General features: G+C 35.1%; 1 protein-coding gene across 4 annotated transcripts; it reads left to right on the top strand.

Moving 5' to 3' along the window:
- The first annotated feature begins 224 nt into the window (after positions 1-224).
- LOC103975128 (arabinosyltransferase XEG113-like) lies at positions 225-14,639 on the top strand. 4 transcript variants are annotated; one of them, XM_065192363.1, is made up of 14 exons: positions 225-312; positions 470-517; positions 1,302-1,541; positions 1,629-1,834; positions 3,081-3,186; positions 3,861-4,117; positions 6,567-6,702; positions 7,852-7,946; positions 8,053-8,106; positions 9,788-9,901; positions 13,388-13,486; positions 13,594-13,713; positions 14,184-14,270; positions 14,362-14,639. In XM_065192363.1, the coding sequence occupies exons 3-14, from the start codon at positions 1,340-1,342 to the stop codon at positions 14,530-14,532; spliced, it is 1,647 nt and encodes a 548-aa protein (XP_065048435.1). In that variant the 5' UTR covers positions 225-312; positions 470-517; positions 1,302-1,339; the 3' UTR covers positions 14,533-14,639. The 4 variants fall into 4 exon arrangements, with proteins under 4 accessions (XP_065048435.1, XP_065048429.1, XP_065048424.1 ...); XM_065192357.1 differs by lacking the exon at positions 470-517 and having other exon boundaries at positions 227-412; XM_065192352.1 differs by having other exon boundaries at positions 227-517.
- The last annotated feature ends 1,880 nt before the right edge of the window (positions 14,640-16,519 follow it).

Raw genomic sequence — 16,519 nt, 5'->3', positions numbered from 1 at the left:
AAAATTTTTTAATTTTATTTTTAGGATAAACAAAATTTTAATTTTAATTTTTAATTTTATTATAAATTTTTATAATATATAAATTTATAATTAATAATGTTAAGATAAATAAAATTATTTAATTTTATTTTTATAATAATATAAATTTTTATATTTAAAATTTTTTATATTATTAAATTAAATATAAATAATCCCTTCGCAGGGCTTCTCGCTCGGCTGAAGGGTTCGGCTGAAGGGTCGCCGGCTGTTTGGGTTCGCTGAAGGGTCGCCGGCTGTTAAAGGGTTCGCCGGCGGTTCGCCGGCTGTTAAAGGGTTCGTGAACGGCTCTTCCGCCGAACACGTCTGATCGCATTCTTCCTTATGGCGACGTGCAATCCACTGTTTTTGGCGATCTATGCTACGATTGTTGCCGGTATTATCTTCTGTACTTTTGTGATTCTCTCCTCAGTCTATACTTCCTTACCTGCAGCCGGCGCCGGCGATGGAGGAAACGAAAAATACTTCCCGTCGCCGAAAGGTATCTGGTCAAATTCTTCTTCTTTTTCTTCTTCAATCAGTCTTATTGTTTCGATGCTGTGTATCTTTGTTCCGCAAGATTAGGATAGTCTTGGTTCTGCTCTCATAGATTTGTTCCGCAATACCGAAGATGAAAGTCTGTAGGGCATGTAATATGTTAGTAAAAGGTCGTTTAGTTATTTCTACCTTTTCTGTAATAAATACTGTTGAAATACAAGCATAGATTTCTGCGAACCCATGAATGGATCTTCAGTGGCTTGATTGAATACATACTCAATAAGAAATCACGTCCCCTGAAATGTCTCTGTTGTTGCTAAGCATCACTCTAAAGAGTGAATGCTCTACAGTTTGGCATTTTTTTGCTTATTCAATGGGGCTTAGATGCTATTATGATCAATAAAGCTTCACTTGGATAAATATATGTTTTTAATTTACAATGACAAGGACTTGATTAAATTAGTACAAAAATAATAATTTCTGCTATCTCTGCTTTGATTATTAATAAAAATTTCTACCTCTACTTAGATTTTCACCATTCTATGTTAGGCTCTTATTAGATTTGTCTTAACATACTAAAGAAAGGCAGAAGAGGAGCTATGCTATAATTAGATGTTAGGCTCTTATTAGATTTGTCTTAACATACTAAAGAAAGGCTGAAGAGGAGCTATGCTGTAATTAGATGTTAGGCTCTTATTAGATTTGTCTTAACAGACTAATTTTGAATTCTTATACCTTTTCAGTAGCAATCTGAGTAAACCTAAGAAGCTTTTTTTTGTTTTTGACAGTAACCGGAACACCAAGGCTGCAAAGAGAGCCTTCGGACATGTTCACAAGAGCCATATGGGATGTGCCTGTTGATAGTAAAATGCCTGGTATGAAGTCGTTTCTACTAACCAAGGAGATGGTGAAGCACCGTGCAAAAGATAATATCATCATTGTGACATTTGGGAACCATGCATTCCTGGACTTTATCTTGAATTGGGTCAAACACCTAACGGATCTTAATATTTTTAACATTCTTGTTGGTAAGTCAAGCACCTCTTAAGCAACATTAGATTCATATGTACAAAAAGTTCACATAACACTTATCTGAGTTCTCTTTTTGGATATAGGTGCTATGGATACCAAATTATTGGAGGCTTTGTATTGGAAAGGGATTCCTGTTTTTGACATGGGCAGCAAAATGGTAACAGTAGATGTTGGGTGGGGATCTGCCAAATTTCACAAAATGGGAAGGGAAAAAGTATTGTTGATAAATGCTCTCCTACCTTTTGGTTATGAGTTACTAATGTGTGATACAGATATGGTTTGGTTAAAGGTATACACCAGTTTCAATTCTGTTATTTTTGATCTGATAGTCCATAGGTGTAGAATGTCACAACATTATAACCTTTCTTGGATCTCATCAATAGTTCATGTTTTACTTATTCTGGTTATGCTAAAATTTAGATCTTGATGTCTGTCTTTGTTAGCTGAACTTACAGATGTTCTCTTGTACCTTCTTGTATGTAGCACCTAGCACAACTTATAATAGTTTCATCAATATAACCTTCTGTAACCTAATATAAGCAAATGTTCCTGCACACGTGAAGTTTTATACCTTGGAGATTGTATGTGTGTTCTGGGGATCAAACCATATATAAGACCTACACGTTTAATCTATACTTATCTTTCCTATATTACAGACTTTTCATACATTAATTGTTACTGGAGACATGATTTAAATATGGTTGCCATTTCCAAATTTATGGTAGCTAATTTTTGGAAACTCGAAAATTTCACCATGCTACAAGAAATTAGCATCACCCAGGCCAATTCTGACTATTTTATGATATTAACATAATTTAAATTGACAAAGTTAGAAATAACTTGAAATGTGTATGGAATATGTTTGATGGAAACTTCAAATTACTATGTATATGTACATTTCCTTTTAAGATAACCTAGCGGGTTTAGACCAATCTTGATATAACAAAAAATTTAGGATATCGTGCCTTTTAATCTTCAACTGAGTGAAAAGAAGTGACGGAGTAAGGATATGGATGAACATATGAACGTAGAAAATACTATGGATTGTGCACCTTGCTACGTCACAAAAGCTTCTTGTAGCATGGTAGGTCTCCTCCAAATGCACACTTTAATAAGTGTTCTTAATAATGTAAATCATAATTTTGGATTAAAAATAATTAGTGCAATACACGAGTTCTAGTTTGGAATGTTGGATTCCTCTTGAGGATGCAAGATGATTTCAAATGGAATTACACGTCAGTATCCGGAAAACTGGCTTTCCAAAGCCCAAGCTCTATCTTTTGGTCAATTCTTGTTCTTGTATGTAATGCAGTTAGAGTAAGAATGAAATTCTCTCAATGTTTATCAAGCTTTGCAAGAGTTAAATCTTTCCTCGGACTTACCAGGATATAAGCAAATTTCTTTTGTTGATTTTCTTGGCCCAACCAGTCCTTGAATTATATCTGTTGAATTGGATAGTTCACTCAAAGCATTCTTTACTGTTTTTTCTTGTCTCATATTATAAATGATTTAGTATATGTTTTTTCTTGGAACAGAACCCACTTCCATATTTTTCTCGTTTTCCTGAAGCAGATATGTTAACATCAAGCGATCAGATTAGACCAACAACAACTGATGACAGTTTGGAAGTCTGGCAGAATGGTATTTTCTACTAATGTCAACGAATCTTAATAATAAGTAATAACCACACTAGCTGGTACAGATATATTAAACATTCTTGATTTTTTTTAATATGCCAAGTTGTACTGATATAATAAGATTCTGGTATGGGTACCATTACTTGTACTAGTATCTAAAATGTTTGACCTTATCATGTACACAAATTTTTACACACAATCTTCTTTCCTGTAGCAAAAATTATCTCGATAAACGACTCGGTAGGTCCTTTATAATTGGGCATAAGTAATAAAACTGACATTCTGTTTATGACTCATTTCACAGTCGAGTGAATCTTAGTTAGTATTATCAAATACATCATCTTAGTTACTTTTTAATTGTTAGTGATAATGGTTGTTCAAAGATATCAAACAATGTTGCTGATGTCAGGTTCTATGAAGGAGCCTATAAACTAGACTGTAGAAAACTTGGTGTTTAAGTTTGCATATGTCCACATGGCTGACACATGTTGTGGCAAAATGGCACTTGTCTTGGTGGCACGCAAGGTGCAAGCCAAAATGAGGCTAATACACAGCATCTGCACTTTCATTTCTTTCCTTAACCCTTTCTTAACGTTCTTTAAAATTTTATTTAATCAAAATTTGACTTTGATAGTTCTAGGATCGTTAATTAATATTTTCCCCTTCTATTGTTTGTAGTAACTACTGCCTACAATATTGGAATATTTCATTGGCGTCCCACTGATGCTGCAAAAAGGCTAGCTCAGGAGTGGAAAGATATACTTTTAAGTGATGACCAGAAATGGGACCAGGCTGGCTTTAATGATCTTGTCCACCAAGTTTTAGGACCATCACTTGAAGGAGAAAGTGGACTTTTTTATGCTTATGATGGTACCCTTAAGCTGGGTCTTTTGCCAGCAAGTATATTTTGCAGTGGGCACACATACTTTGTCCAGGTAGTTCCTTTTGATTGTCTTTGTAGCTGTTAATTCATTGTTGTTCATCCAATTGTGGTTATGGTATAGTATGTTATATGTTATTCTATGTTTTAAAGCATATAATATGAATCCTAAGCAACAATTCTTTTTGTTCTAATTGTTCTTGGAATTGTTATCCTGTTAAATGGAAAAAATATTTTTTTGCCAATTTACAAAAATAAGGGTGACATACAAAAATGTTCAAATTATAAAGGAATTTTAATCATGAGCGATACTATGAGACTTTGGAAAAAAGTTATCGAAAGTAGGATAAGGTTTGAAACAAATATCTTTGAAAATCAATTTGGTTTTATATCTTGAAGATCAACAATAGAAGCTATTTGTTTATTTATTAAAACAATTAATGAAAAAGTATAGGGAGAAAAAGAAATATTTGTGTATGGTTTTTATCAAAGTTCGTTTTCGTATCGTTCCAATGTTTCGAGGTTTGCTTGTTACGGTATCGTATGGGCGTACACTGTCTCAGTATATATATATATATATATATATATATATATATATATATATATATATATATATATATATATATATATATATATAATATAATATAAAATATAAAAAAAGAAAAGGAGGCTTACATTGCCTCGGCGACGTCGCCTCCTTTTCTTCTCCTCATCCGCAGCGTTCGGTGAAGACATAGAAGGCCGTAGACGTCTCTGACCTTCGACGCAACACCACGAGGAGAAGAACGCAGTCTTCTCTTCATCTACGACTTTCGGCGAAGACATCGAAGGCTGTAGACGTCTTCGGCCTTTGACGTGACGTGACGAGGAGAAGAACGTGGTCTTCTCTGCATCTGCAACGTTCAACGAATACGTTGAAGGTCGCAAACATCTTCGGCCTTCGGTGCGACGCGACGCGACAAGAAGAAGAACACGGTCTTCTCCTCATTTGTGGCATCCGACGAAGACGTCGAAGGTCGCATATGTCTTCGGCCTTTGGCAAACAACGTGACAAAGAAGAAGCCGAGTCGTTGCCTCTCTGTTACCTGCTAAATCAGGATCGTCAAGGGTGGGTGTGGCACTAGATTGAAAAGCGTCGAGGTTCTCCCGATTCTCCCTCTTCTTCGAGTGTCTTCTCCCTTGACGCTTCTTCCCTCGCCGCAACTAGGTTTATATTGCCCGGTAGCGGGCAGTTCACGTACTGGTCTGTTGACGGACCGATATGTATTGCCTTGTATGGGTGGTATTATTCAAAATTAAAATCCTTGGTTTTTATTGATTTAGAGAAAGCATATAATAGAGTTCCTAGAGATATATTATGGTGGGTTTTAAAAAAGAAAGGTATTCCACTAATTATATTTAAGTTATTAAAGATATATATGATAATATAGTTACTAGTGTCAAAACTACAAGGAGAGTGTCTAGTGAGTTTTCTATTAGCATAGGATTACATCATAGATCTGTATTAAGTTCCTATCTTTTCACATTGATAATGGAAGAACTGACTAGATACCTACATGATAGACCTCTCTGATGTATGTTATTTGTTGATGATATTATCTTAGTTGATGAAAACCTAAGTGAAATTAATTATAAACGTGAGCTATGGAGGCAAGCTTTAGAAACTAAAGATTTTAGATTAAGTAGGACTAAAACTGAATATATAAAATATAATTTTAGTACTTCTAGCAGTAAATAAGAGAATATAATTAAATTGGATAGACTAGAATTCCCTCTAAGTAAAAGTTTTAGGTATCTTAAATCAGTTATTCAACAAGATAGAGAGATTGATGAATATATTATTTATAGAGTAAAAATAAAATGACGAGGGACATCAGGAGTCTTTTGTGATCATCGAATACCTTTAATAATAGAAAAAAAATTATAAGATAGTTGTGAGACCAATAATTCTTTATAGATCTGAGTGTTGAATAGTTAAGAAATAATATTTACAAAAAGTTTATGTTGTCGAGATAAGAACTTTGAGATGGATGTGTGGAGTTACTAGGAAATATAGGAAAAAATATTTTTGTTCGTGAACAACTAAGTATAAAAAAGCTTTGATAGAGGATAAGATATGAGAAAATCGTTTAAGATGATATGAGCATGTGCTTAGGAGACCTCCGGATGCGATTATCAAAAGAGACGAAATAATTAATATTAGTGGTACGAGGAAGGGTAAGGGAAGGCTAAAAAAGATTTTAATAAGAACTATAAAGATTTAAGTACTCTGAATTTAATTAAACATATGAATTTTTACAGATCTCAATGGCAACAAAAGATCCATGTAGTCAATCTCAAATAGTTGGGACTTACGGCTTTGTTGTTGTTGTTGTTGTTCTTGGAGCTGTTAGTTCATTGTTGCTCAACCGTGGTTATTATATAGTTTGTTATATTGTTTTCTCTCTCTTTTCACCAAATAAATGTGAATGACCATGTAACAATTCTTTTAAATGAACTGGCAGGCAATGCCCCAGCAGCTCAAACTGGAACCATATGCTGTGCATACTACCTTCCAGTTTGCAGGTTCTGATGGAAAGCGCCATAGGTTACGTGAGGCTATGCTTTTCTATGACCAACCTGCATATTATGATACACCAGGTATTCTTTCTTCTCATCTCATTTGGTAAAATTCATCTTTTTTATACTAAGCTAAATGTCTTAGCTGGTTGACTACTTATTTTTTTTTTGTACTTGACTTTTACTACACAATTCATAAGTGAGTTGTAATATTGATAGGTAATAAGTGAAAAATATTTGCCCAAATACTGAAAACCAGTACTAGTGCTATGTGATTTTTGAGATGCAATGCTGTGTTGAGCGCTTTAATTTTTGAGAAATTATCTATTGAAAAACTTGATAAGCTATAGATTCATGTGGAGTATGCAAGGACTACAATACTGTGTATCGGACCCTACCAGTCCAAGTCTCGATCTGAAATGGTTTGGTTTGTACCAGCATTCAAGGCCTGGACTAATTGACTCTTGTCTGTATCAGCGTATCAACACATATTATGTCGGCGTGTACAATATACTACAAAAGTACTTGAAAATCAGTGAAAAATAAAAAAATCTTAATTTAGGGTTCTTTCTCACATATAAATGAGCCTAGTATAATCAATATTGATAACAATAAAGTGATCTTAATATAGAATACAATATAAATACCAATCGAAACATATATCGAATAAAAATTGGAACTAGTATATAAAGAATACGTATACCGAGAAGGTGAGAAAGAAATTCTAACTAACATTTTAAGACAATAATTAGGTGTCAATAAAGTGATCTTAATATAGAATACAATAAAAATACCAAATCGAAACATATTTCGAATAAAAATTGAAAGTAGCATATAAAGAATACTATATCGAGAAGGTGAGAAAGAAATTCTAACTAACATGTAAACACAATAATTAGATGTAAAATGCCAAAAATATATACCTGCACCTACCACAAAAATGCCAAAAATTTATGAGATTCATGTATATGGACGGTGTTCATTTTTGAAAGTTCTGTAATAAAGAATCTTTCGTATGACTAAATTTATTTGAGGTCTGGAGCAAGAACTAGAGCATCACAATCAATGAAATGATGATAGAAAATTCAGCACATCCTACACATCCCAGAGTGTAGTGTCTATCTCATCAGGTTTACTTGCGAGGCTACTGGACTCTATGCTTAATTCTTCCAAAAACTATGTTATGTTGTCATGCTTGTTATCCTTCTGCCTCCGTGTGTGTCTTTGCAGGAGGTTTCTTATCATTCAAACCTGGTATTCCTAAGAGTTTGTTGCTGGATGGGCCACATACCTTACAATCACACTTCTCATTGGTTAATTACCAGGTAAGATAATATAAAAAAAAGATCAGCATTGGCATTTCTTATTGAGATTTGGAGAGATGTCCAAGTAATTAACTGATCAAGTGACATTCTTATTTGCATGTTTCAGTTGAGGCAGATAAGGACTGCACTTGCTGTTGCTTGTCTGTTGAACCGAACACTGGTGAGTGAGGTTTTACCAATTAAAAAATTAAACTTGACCAGCTGAGATTTTATAAAAGATATCTTATATGCATAGTTTAAACTTTAAAGGGATCTTTTTCCTTGATATTCTGCTATGGTAATTAATAGCTTCAGAAGATAGGATCTTTCAAAGATCCCTTCTCCTTTCACAAATTGTGCACTTTGGAAAACAATGGATGTACATGTTGTCCAAACATTTTGTCCATGCGGATGTTGATATTCTGCATGGATCTTTTTCCTTGATATTCTGCTATGGTAATTAATAGCTTCAGAAGATAGGATCTTTCAAAGATCCCTTCTCCTTTCACAAATTGTGCACTTTGGAAAACAATGGATGTACATGTCGTCCAAACATTTTGTCCATGCAGATGTTGATAAACATTTCATTAAATTGTGCAATTAATTTATCATCTAATCAAATTCCAAATGGCCATTGAGCTGAGAACCATTTACTTCTCAAAATCCTTTTTTTAAGGAGTTTATTATTCATTAGTTATTGCTCGAGAATAGTAATGTTAACGGGAGTTGCTTCTTGGAAAATCATGGAGTATCAAATAATTGAATTTTGTGTCTAATTTTTGAGATCCTGATTCTATCATAGAATAAGGATGGAAGGTCAACTTTGTTCTCATCAGCACAACGAGCATAGTCTTCTGCAATATGCAATATGAGGCTTGTTACACTTTAGCAACATAAAACACAAAGACTTGACACATTAACAATTGACATGACCAAGGTTTTAAATTTTGAATTGTACCGCTCGTACTGGTCCACCAGCTGATCGGTACGCAGACCGCCCGCTACCGGGCAGTATCAGTTGGTGGATAGAACGAGGAGCATGACGGCGAGGAAGACGAGGCTGCGACGCTCGTTGGACAGAGGAGGCATGACGAAGAAGAGAGTTGGACGTGGCGGGACAAGAAGAAGCGCTTCGTCGAGAGGAATGCGGTAGGGGATAGGTCCTCACTTTGTCGGGCGGAACATGGTAGGGGGCAGGTCCTCGCTCCGTCGGGCGAAACACGGTAGGGTGCGGAGGGATCGTGGCCGTTGTGGTCGAGGAGGTCGCGATCGACAATGATGGAAGGGATCCTGACCCAGGTAGGACTGTGCTTCCTTTGCTCGCTCTCGTCGTCATCTTGGTCTTCTTCCTCACAGTCACTGTGGGCGGCTGCGGCGGGGGAGCGGGAGATGAGCTCTCCCGGGGCTAGATTCCTGTCGGATTCGTCTATCGCAAGAGCATTGCGGAGTGCCTCACGGGGGATGAGTTCGAGCTGGGGATGGAGGCGACGTGTCACATCCTCACCCGCTCCACCATCACCCCCTTCCCATCTCTTGAGATGGAAGGGGATATTTTTATAAACAATTTTTATAGTAATTATTACTCATAAACATATGTATATAAAAATACATATGTTTATGAGTAAACATACGTATATAAACATATTTTTATATACATATGTATATGAAAATACATATATCGAGCGGTACACCAGGGCATACTGCTCTGTACGCCATACCGTACCATACCGAGCAAAGCTTGGTACATCGATATGGTACAAAATTAGAAACCTTGGACAGGACATTGTTGTGAAATTATTATTCAACGTGCTTGACTGCTGTGGTTGCAATAATTCTGACTCATATTCCTTGTCTATGTTTAGGTAATGCCTCCATTATGGTGCAGGTTTGAAAGAATGTGGTTTGGACATCCTGGTATTTTGGAAGGGACACTGACCAAGCAACCTTTTGTATGCCCTATGGACCACTTGTTTGAGGTAATTAGATTTGTTAGATTAGTATGTAGATTGTGCACTCTCTTGCTAGTTCTCTAACACATTATCCATGGATGGGCATTTTCCTTCATTATCTGTTCGTGCCATTCACTTGCTAACTTGGATCATAAAATTATGGGTTCTATTTGCTCTTTTCCATTGAGTTCAAAAATCCAAAGGATCAGCAAAATGGTAGGTTGCTTGGGATGAACCTTATCATTGTACGAAAGCTCGTTCTCAAATAGTACATATACCAGGACTTTAACCATGAGAAAAAGTTTTAGCATGAGTTGTGTGCTTACAAATAGATCAAAGTCAAATTTCTTGCATCTTCGATTTTAAGATGATTGTTTATGTGGTCTGAATTATTTGATCTTGTTGCTCTTGGCTTACTTGAATTATTTATACCTGCACGTTCTCCATTATCCTGCATTGATGTGGTTATTAAAATACTCAGAACAATGTGGGATCTTCCTGCTCATTCATGATGTATGGAATCAGATTTTCCCTGCTGATGAATCACTAGGGTTTTGGGTAATAGACTAATTTCCTTTTGGCTAGTTTTTGATGTTTATGGCTATATGCTTTTAGCCTTTAACACTGTAAACTTAATTTCCATAGTGTTCCGTTTTGCCACTTGCCATGCGCAATTTTATATAGGAATTCCAATGATCTTAAACAAGGTTTTCAATTTTGGGTATTGGGCCCATGGTAGTCTATGAACAGATTGGTACAAGTCTGGTCTGTTCCAATGTATCGACACACGGAATGCCATTCTATTGGGAGAGGTGTGGAAGGAGGGGGAGGAGGAAGGAAGTGGTAGGGAGCAAGGTTTTTTGTACTGTGGCATATTACCCGATATGGGCGGTACATACCGATCCAATAGAGGACCGATATAGATGGTACATAGTACATACCGGTCTATTAGTATATCCCATTATACCATGTGTCGGTATGTTGGTGCATACCGTATCGATGGCCAGTCAATACTTCGGTACGAACCGATAAGATGAACCACACTAGGGAGAATAAGAAGGAAGAAGGAATAGGAAGTCAAAGAAAGAGGAAGTCCATAGAAGAGGAGGAGACATCAAAGATGAGGTAGGCAGTAGGGCAGTTGAACGACAGACAATAGAGACACTTGCGAGTTGTGAGCCATTACGCATCAGGCAATGGTGTTTAAAGAAAAAACAGTCACTTTGGGTGTTTGGCAGCCCGGTTCAAGCACAGACTGGTCAATACTATCTGGAATTTACAGTAAAAGATTAAGTACACATGTCATGGTAAATAACGGTCAGTTCGGACCGATCCATAGTAAATTAAATTCCCTGTTGTAAATAAAGATGATACAAGAGGAATGGAGAATTTTAACTCTCAACAGATGAAGTAGGATGGGCAGATGAAGAGATGAGGTGGGATGGAAGATATGCAATATCGAAGTGCTCTAAGAGCCAAGGAACTAAAAGTTAGACACCTGCCTTGCATCATTATCCACTTGGTACAGTAGTATGATCTGAAGTGTTGGTACATCTGATAAAGTACTAAACATTTTGTAAAATTAAGCAGTTGGCCTGATATGGTACACTTTGTAATGATATGCTGTGATATTTAGATCCATGCAGAAAATTGATTGACCAATCACCGAAATAAGTTTAAACAATTCCCTATTCTGAAAAATCAGAGAACTTTTTTTCAATAAATGAATGGGTGTTCTTATCCGTTAATTGATTGAACAAACTTTAGTTTGGTCTTAGAGAGAACAAGAATCGTCCTATCTTCACTATTCAGTGAATCACTCAAGCAAGTTTAAATTTTCTACTCAAATTTTTGGAAATTAAGTCTCTATCAGACGATCAAACATGGTTCTTTCGTTGGTTGTCAAATTTCTTACTTTTGGGATTTGAAACAATATGCATTCATGATACCAAATATGACCTTGATAACATTACATGAGAAGCTCAAGTATGTTTGACAATCATCAACAAGTACTATAGACGAGCTTTAGTCACCTTAATTCAAGTTTTCTATAAGTGGACATTGAAATGGGTTCTCGTAGAGTAGGAGGATGGTGTTGAGAGAGAAAAGATAAATAATAATTAATTAAGGTCAGAATATGATAGTAGTAATATTGTTTAATGTGGCTTGTTTTAGTTTAAATATAACTTAGATTAGAGAGGGGCAAGTTGGAATAAGGGTGAGTTTGGTTACAAAAGTAAGATTGCTCCTGTGACATAGAAGACCAGGTTCAAGTTATAAGAAAATACCTCTTTATTTCTAGGGATCAGCTTGCATACATTAACTCTTTTCAAACCCTGCATTAGTGGAAGCCTTGTGCACAGGTTTTGTTGGAATACTAGAAAGCAAGTAGAGGCGCAAGAGTAGATTTGATTGGAAGTAAGGGCATATTGTTCTTCAATTAAAAATTTAACATACACTCGTCTTGAAATTGCATCTTCTTTTACTTTCTTATTTGTTCTATACTCTGGGCCTGTTGAGAGTTGAATCATGATGAGCTTTCCTATTACACAGGGGTAGAGGTAGTTGTTCTACTAAATGCCATGCTCCATAATTCCAGTAATTATAAATTATTTTCTTGATGTTATTCCAAAACAAAACTGATCCTTAGCATTGAAATTTAAATATTAATATGCATTATAGTCTCCTTAGCTTCGTTTGACTTAAACGGATAACCAAGTTCTTGGAAATTGTAATTATTGAAAAAATATTTTGCTTTGCTACAATTAACTTCTAAGAAAACATATGTTGACTAAATCTCTTTCAATTGCTATAATTTTGCAGGTAGGTCTCCTGTTCCATGAGGAAAATTTCTTATAAGATGTCATGTACAATAATTTTGCAGTTTGTCATATCAGTTTTTACTCTCCGATTCAAATTAAGCTGATTGCACATGCTCAACTTATTGATTGTGTACTGTATTTTCCCGAAACATTTCATTCATTCTCCTTCAACCAATTGATTTTGATACCAATTTCTGTTCGTCCTTTGATCATAGAGTGTAGTTTTATCTTCTTTAGATTCGATAAAATAGGTATTCTCTAATCTCTATGCTTTATCCATTTTTACGTTGTTTTTGTTCTTCAATTTCTTCTTTTCATTTGGTAACAATGTAACAAAGAATACACTGCTTGATATACCAGTACCATAATGGTCAGATCAAATGTTGAAAACTTGTATTGGACCAGTATTTAAAATCTTGATACCGAGCATAGCAACAAAGAGGAGATCCATTAGCAATCCCATCTATAATGGTTGGGAATAAATTTTTTTAGTCTTTGTTGTCAGTATTAATTAGTTATTTTAAAAGGACAGTCTTTTGTGAATGGAAGTATATGCTTGATTATATTTACAGCATCTCACTGCTTGTTTTTTTCTTCTTCCACTGCATGTAAACTGTTTTTTGCATGTTATAATTGTTATGCCTGCTGCCACAATTTCGATCATCTGATTAGAGTTGATTCACCGTTGCAGATTCATACCATGCTCCATGGCCTTTCTGAAGAAGAGTTTGGACCACAAATTCATTTCAGGGAGTACTCATTCTTGCAGAATCCATCAGTGCCCAAACATGTAAAAATATTATTGTATCAATATGCAATACTTAGCAGCTCGTACAGTTTTTCAGTGGCTCATACATATATTTCAATCCCAATAACCTTTTTTTATTATGGATTCAGGTGAAGGAATCATTACTTAATGTTCAACTTTGTGATGCACATTCCAAAGGATGCAATATATCCGATGGAATAACTAGCCGTGGTTTCATCCAATTTCCCAGAAATAGCACTGAGCAGATGGTACATACATCTAATGATTAAATTTTGATTCTGTAATGGTTTAAGATCATAATAATGGTGGTAGGATGAGATTGTCTGTTCATTTGGTGGGAGCACATTTTCTAATGGTATTAACTAAGCAAAGTTCAGTTAGAAAGCAGACAACTTAGTATTCTAGTCTTGGAACCTTAAACCTTTGACTTTCTATTGTTGTCCATATTCTATGTGTTCTTCTAAGGCCTCTTGATACAATGCCAAAAAGCAGAGCAAAGAACTGGTTTCTTCTTACAAGCTCTAGAAACGTGTTTTTGTGTTTTTAACGGACTTTGTTACTTTTTTGTCTTATAGTTAATCAGACATGGTCATGACACATGGATATGATTATTTTGTATTTTTTTTTCCATGAAAAGGGTAGATGCTTGAAGCTTTTACTGATGTACTCCAGAAAAGTTCAGAAGCTTTGCTAAATAGTTTGCCAATTTGTCTTACAGTACATGCAAGTATTCTCCCAGTACAAAGATATCAAAGTCTTGCACTTTTCATCCATGGCGAATGCCTTCCAAGGGTTCAATGATGAGGTAAGCATTATCATACTTTTTTTTTTTGGCTAAAAATTCCTTTTCTATATCACTATTTTGTTCTAGATGATAACGTGATGAGTTGATTTAGGCAAGAGAAGTAAAATTTAGAAATCGCATGAAGAGATACGTCGGAATGTGGTGTTGCGTGGAGAACCGTGACCCTGGCCACATATACTATGACATATACTGGGATGAGAAACCAGAATGGAAACCTGAACCACCACGAACTAGTCAAGATGATCATCCACCTTGGGATTGAACATTATATTTGCTTTGAAATGAAAGATCATCGTCATCTGAAGTTTCAGACATAATTATACTTGTTGAAAACATTATTCATCCTATAAATGAGAATTTTTTGATGTATTTTTGTCTCAAAAGTTCTTTTTGTACGGAATAAAAATCGAGAGGTTCAGATCTTGAGGGAGCAATTTTGAGTGTCCATGGTTTTAATAGTCAACTCTTCAGCATTGTGTTTTTATTTATTTGTTCTTTCTCAAAGAAGTTGACAACTCAATGTGGCACTTTTGGGACGATATGCATATTTTAAACAGATAGAGGTTTTTAACGTCTTATGTTTTGTTTTTCTCTCTCACTCCCTCTCCCACTCTTTGTATATATACTATCATTCATTGATCATTACATCCTACTAATAAATCTTCCTTTTATGAAGTAGAGGCAATTTGTAGTAACATTAGATGGATTCATGTAAAGGATATTGTGTCTAAGAGGGGAGACCTATTTAGATCTTCCTTGTACTCTTAAAAGAGTAATTTTGGATGAATATCTATTGATGCTTCTGTTTTTGCTGAGTTTGGAGAGATATATGAATACTTTTACTGTTATATTCCTTTATTGTATTGGTTTTTATATGGTTGACATATGAGGGCTAGCTTAAGCTCTTATGTTGTCTTCCTTTATTGTATTGGTTTTTATACTGTACTTCTAAGTAATTGTCTCATAGATCCTATATCTATATATATGAAGAAGAAATCAGAAGGGGATTCTTATTTGTACAAATAATACTTTGAACTTGCAACAAGCTTGAAAAAATTAGCGATACTTTTTTATCTTTTAAGTTGTTCTATCGGATATATATATAACACATACAACATATACACACAAACAAACTCACAGCACATATATACACACAACACATATATACATAACAAACAACACACAACACCAAATAACACACACACATACAACACAAACACACTCACAATACACACCACACATTTTACCATCACTCTCCTTCCATATTTTAGATCTATAACAAAGGTTTATGTTTTTGGATGATTTTATCATATAATGTAATTTCTCAATTAGACAAATCATGAATGCTAACTTATTTTACCATCACTCTCCTTTCAACATGAGTTTATTATTTGATGTTTCTTCTCAAACCTCATCTTGAAGCACTCTTTTTATTCAACTCAAGGTTTACTATTACATACAATTTTTTCCTTTTTTATATTTTAGATCTAGGACAAACGTCTGGGTTGGCCCAGAATGTAACTTTCTGCATCTATATAAGTCTTTTTATTATTAGATGTCAAAATTTATTTTAGTGTCATATCTCGATCAAAAGTTTAGGTCTCCGAACTAAGTGGAGTTGGGTTTTGGGTGTTTTAGGTTAACTAAGCCAGGTTCAACATGTCTAGCTTCCTATCAAGTGCCAAGAGAGACTTATCCAACTTATTGCATTTTCTAGTATTTATCATGATAAGGATTAGTATGATCATGATGATTTATTAGACCTCTTTAGTTCACATCACTAGTCATGACCAGTGTGATGACTGATGACTGTGGTACATATCTAGGGAGTGAGGGTGGGTGAGTCACATCTGTAATTTGTATTTAGTTACAGTGTTTCGTAAATTATGTGTGACTTATTGTATTTTCAGACATTTATCTTTTTTGAAACAGAGAAAGCTTCATTGAATCATTGCAAGAAAGTTACGACATTCTCGCCTCGACCTTCCCAAAATTTTCACACACTTTAGGTTATAATTGGTAACTTGCAAGATTATTTTCTCAAACTATATGGCATGCTAAGACGGTTGTGATTGGAAATATTTTAAAAATGTTAAAACCATATGGCATTCTAATGGTTGTTTAGCTATATTTCATAGGTGCATGAGTTTCGTTTGTCTTTTTAGATCTACTAACACGTCTCTGTCTCATGTGGCTGACTATACTTGAAAGAAGGCATCCATACCGGATCTCGTGGTATTCCTTAGACT

Source organism: Musa acuminata, chromosome BXJ1-1 (assembly GCF_036884655.1).
Source record: "Musa acuminata AAA Group cultivar baxijiao chromosome BXJ1-1, Cavendish_Baxijiao_AAA, whole genome shotgun sequence".
In the NCBI taxonomy this organism is placed as follows: domain Eukaryota; kingdom Viridiplantae; phylum Streptophyta; class Magnoliopsida; order Zingiberales; family Musaceae; genus Musa; species Musa acuminata.
Note: the sequence above shows the minus strand (reverse complement) of the source record. Positions and strands in the feature narration are given on the sequence as shown.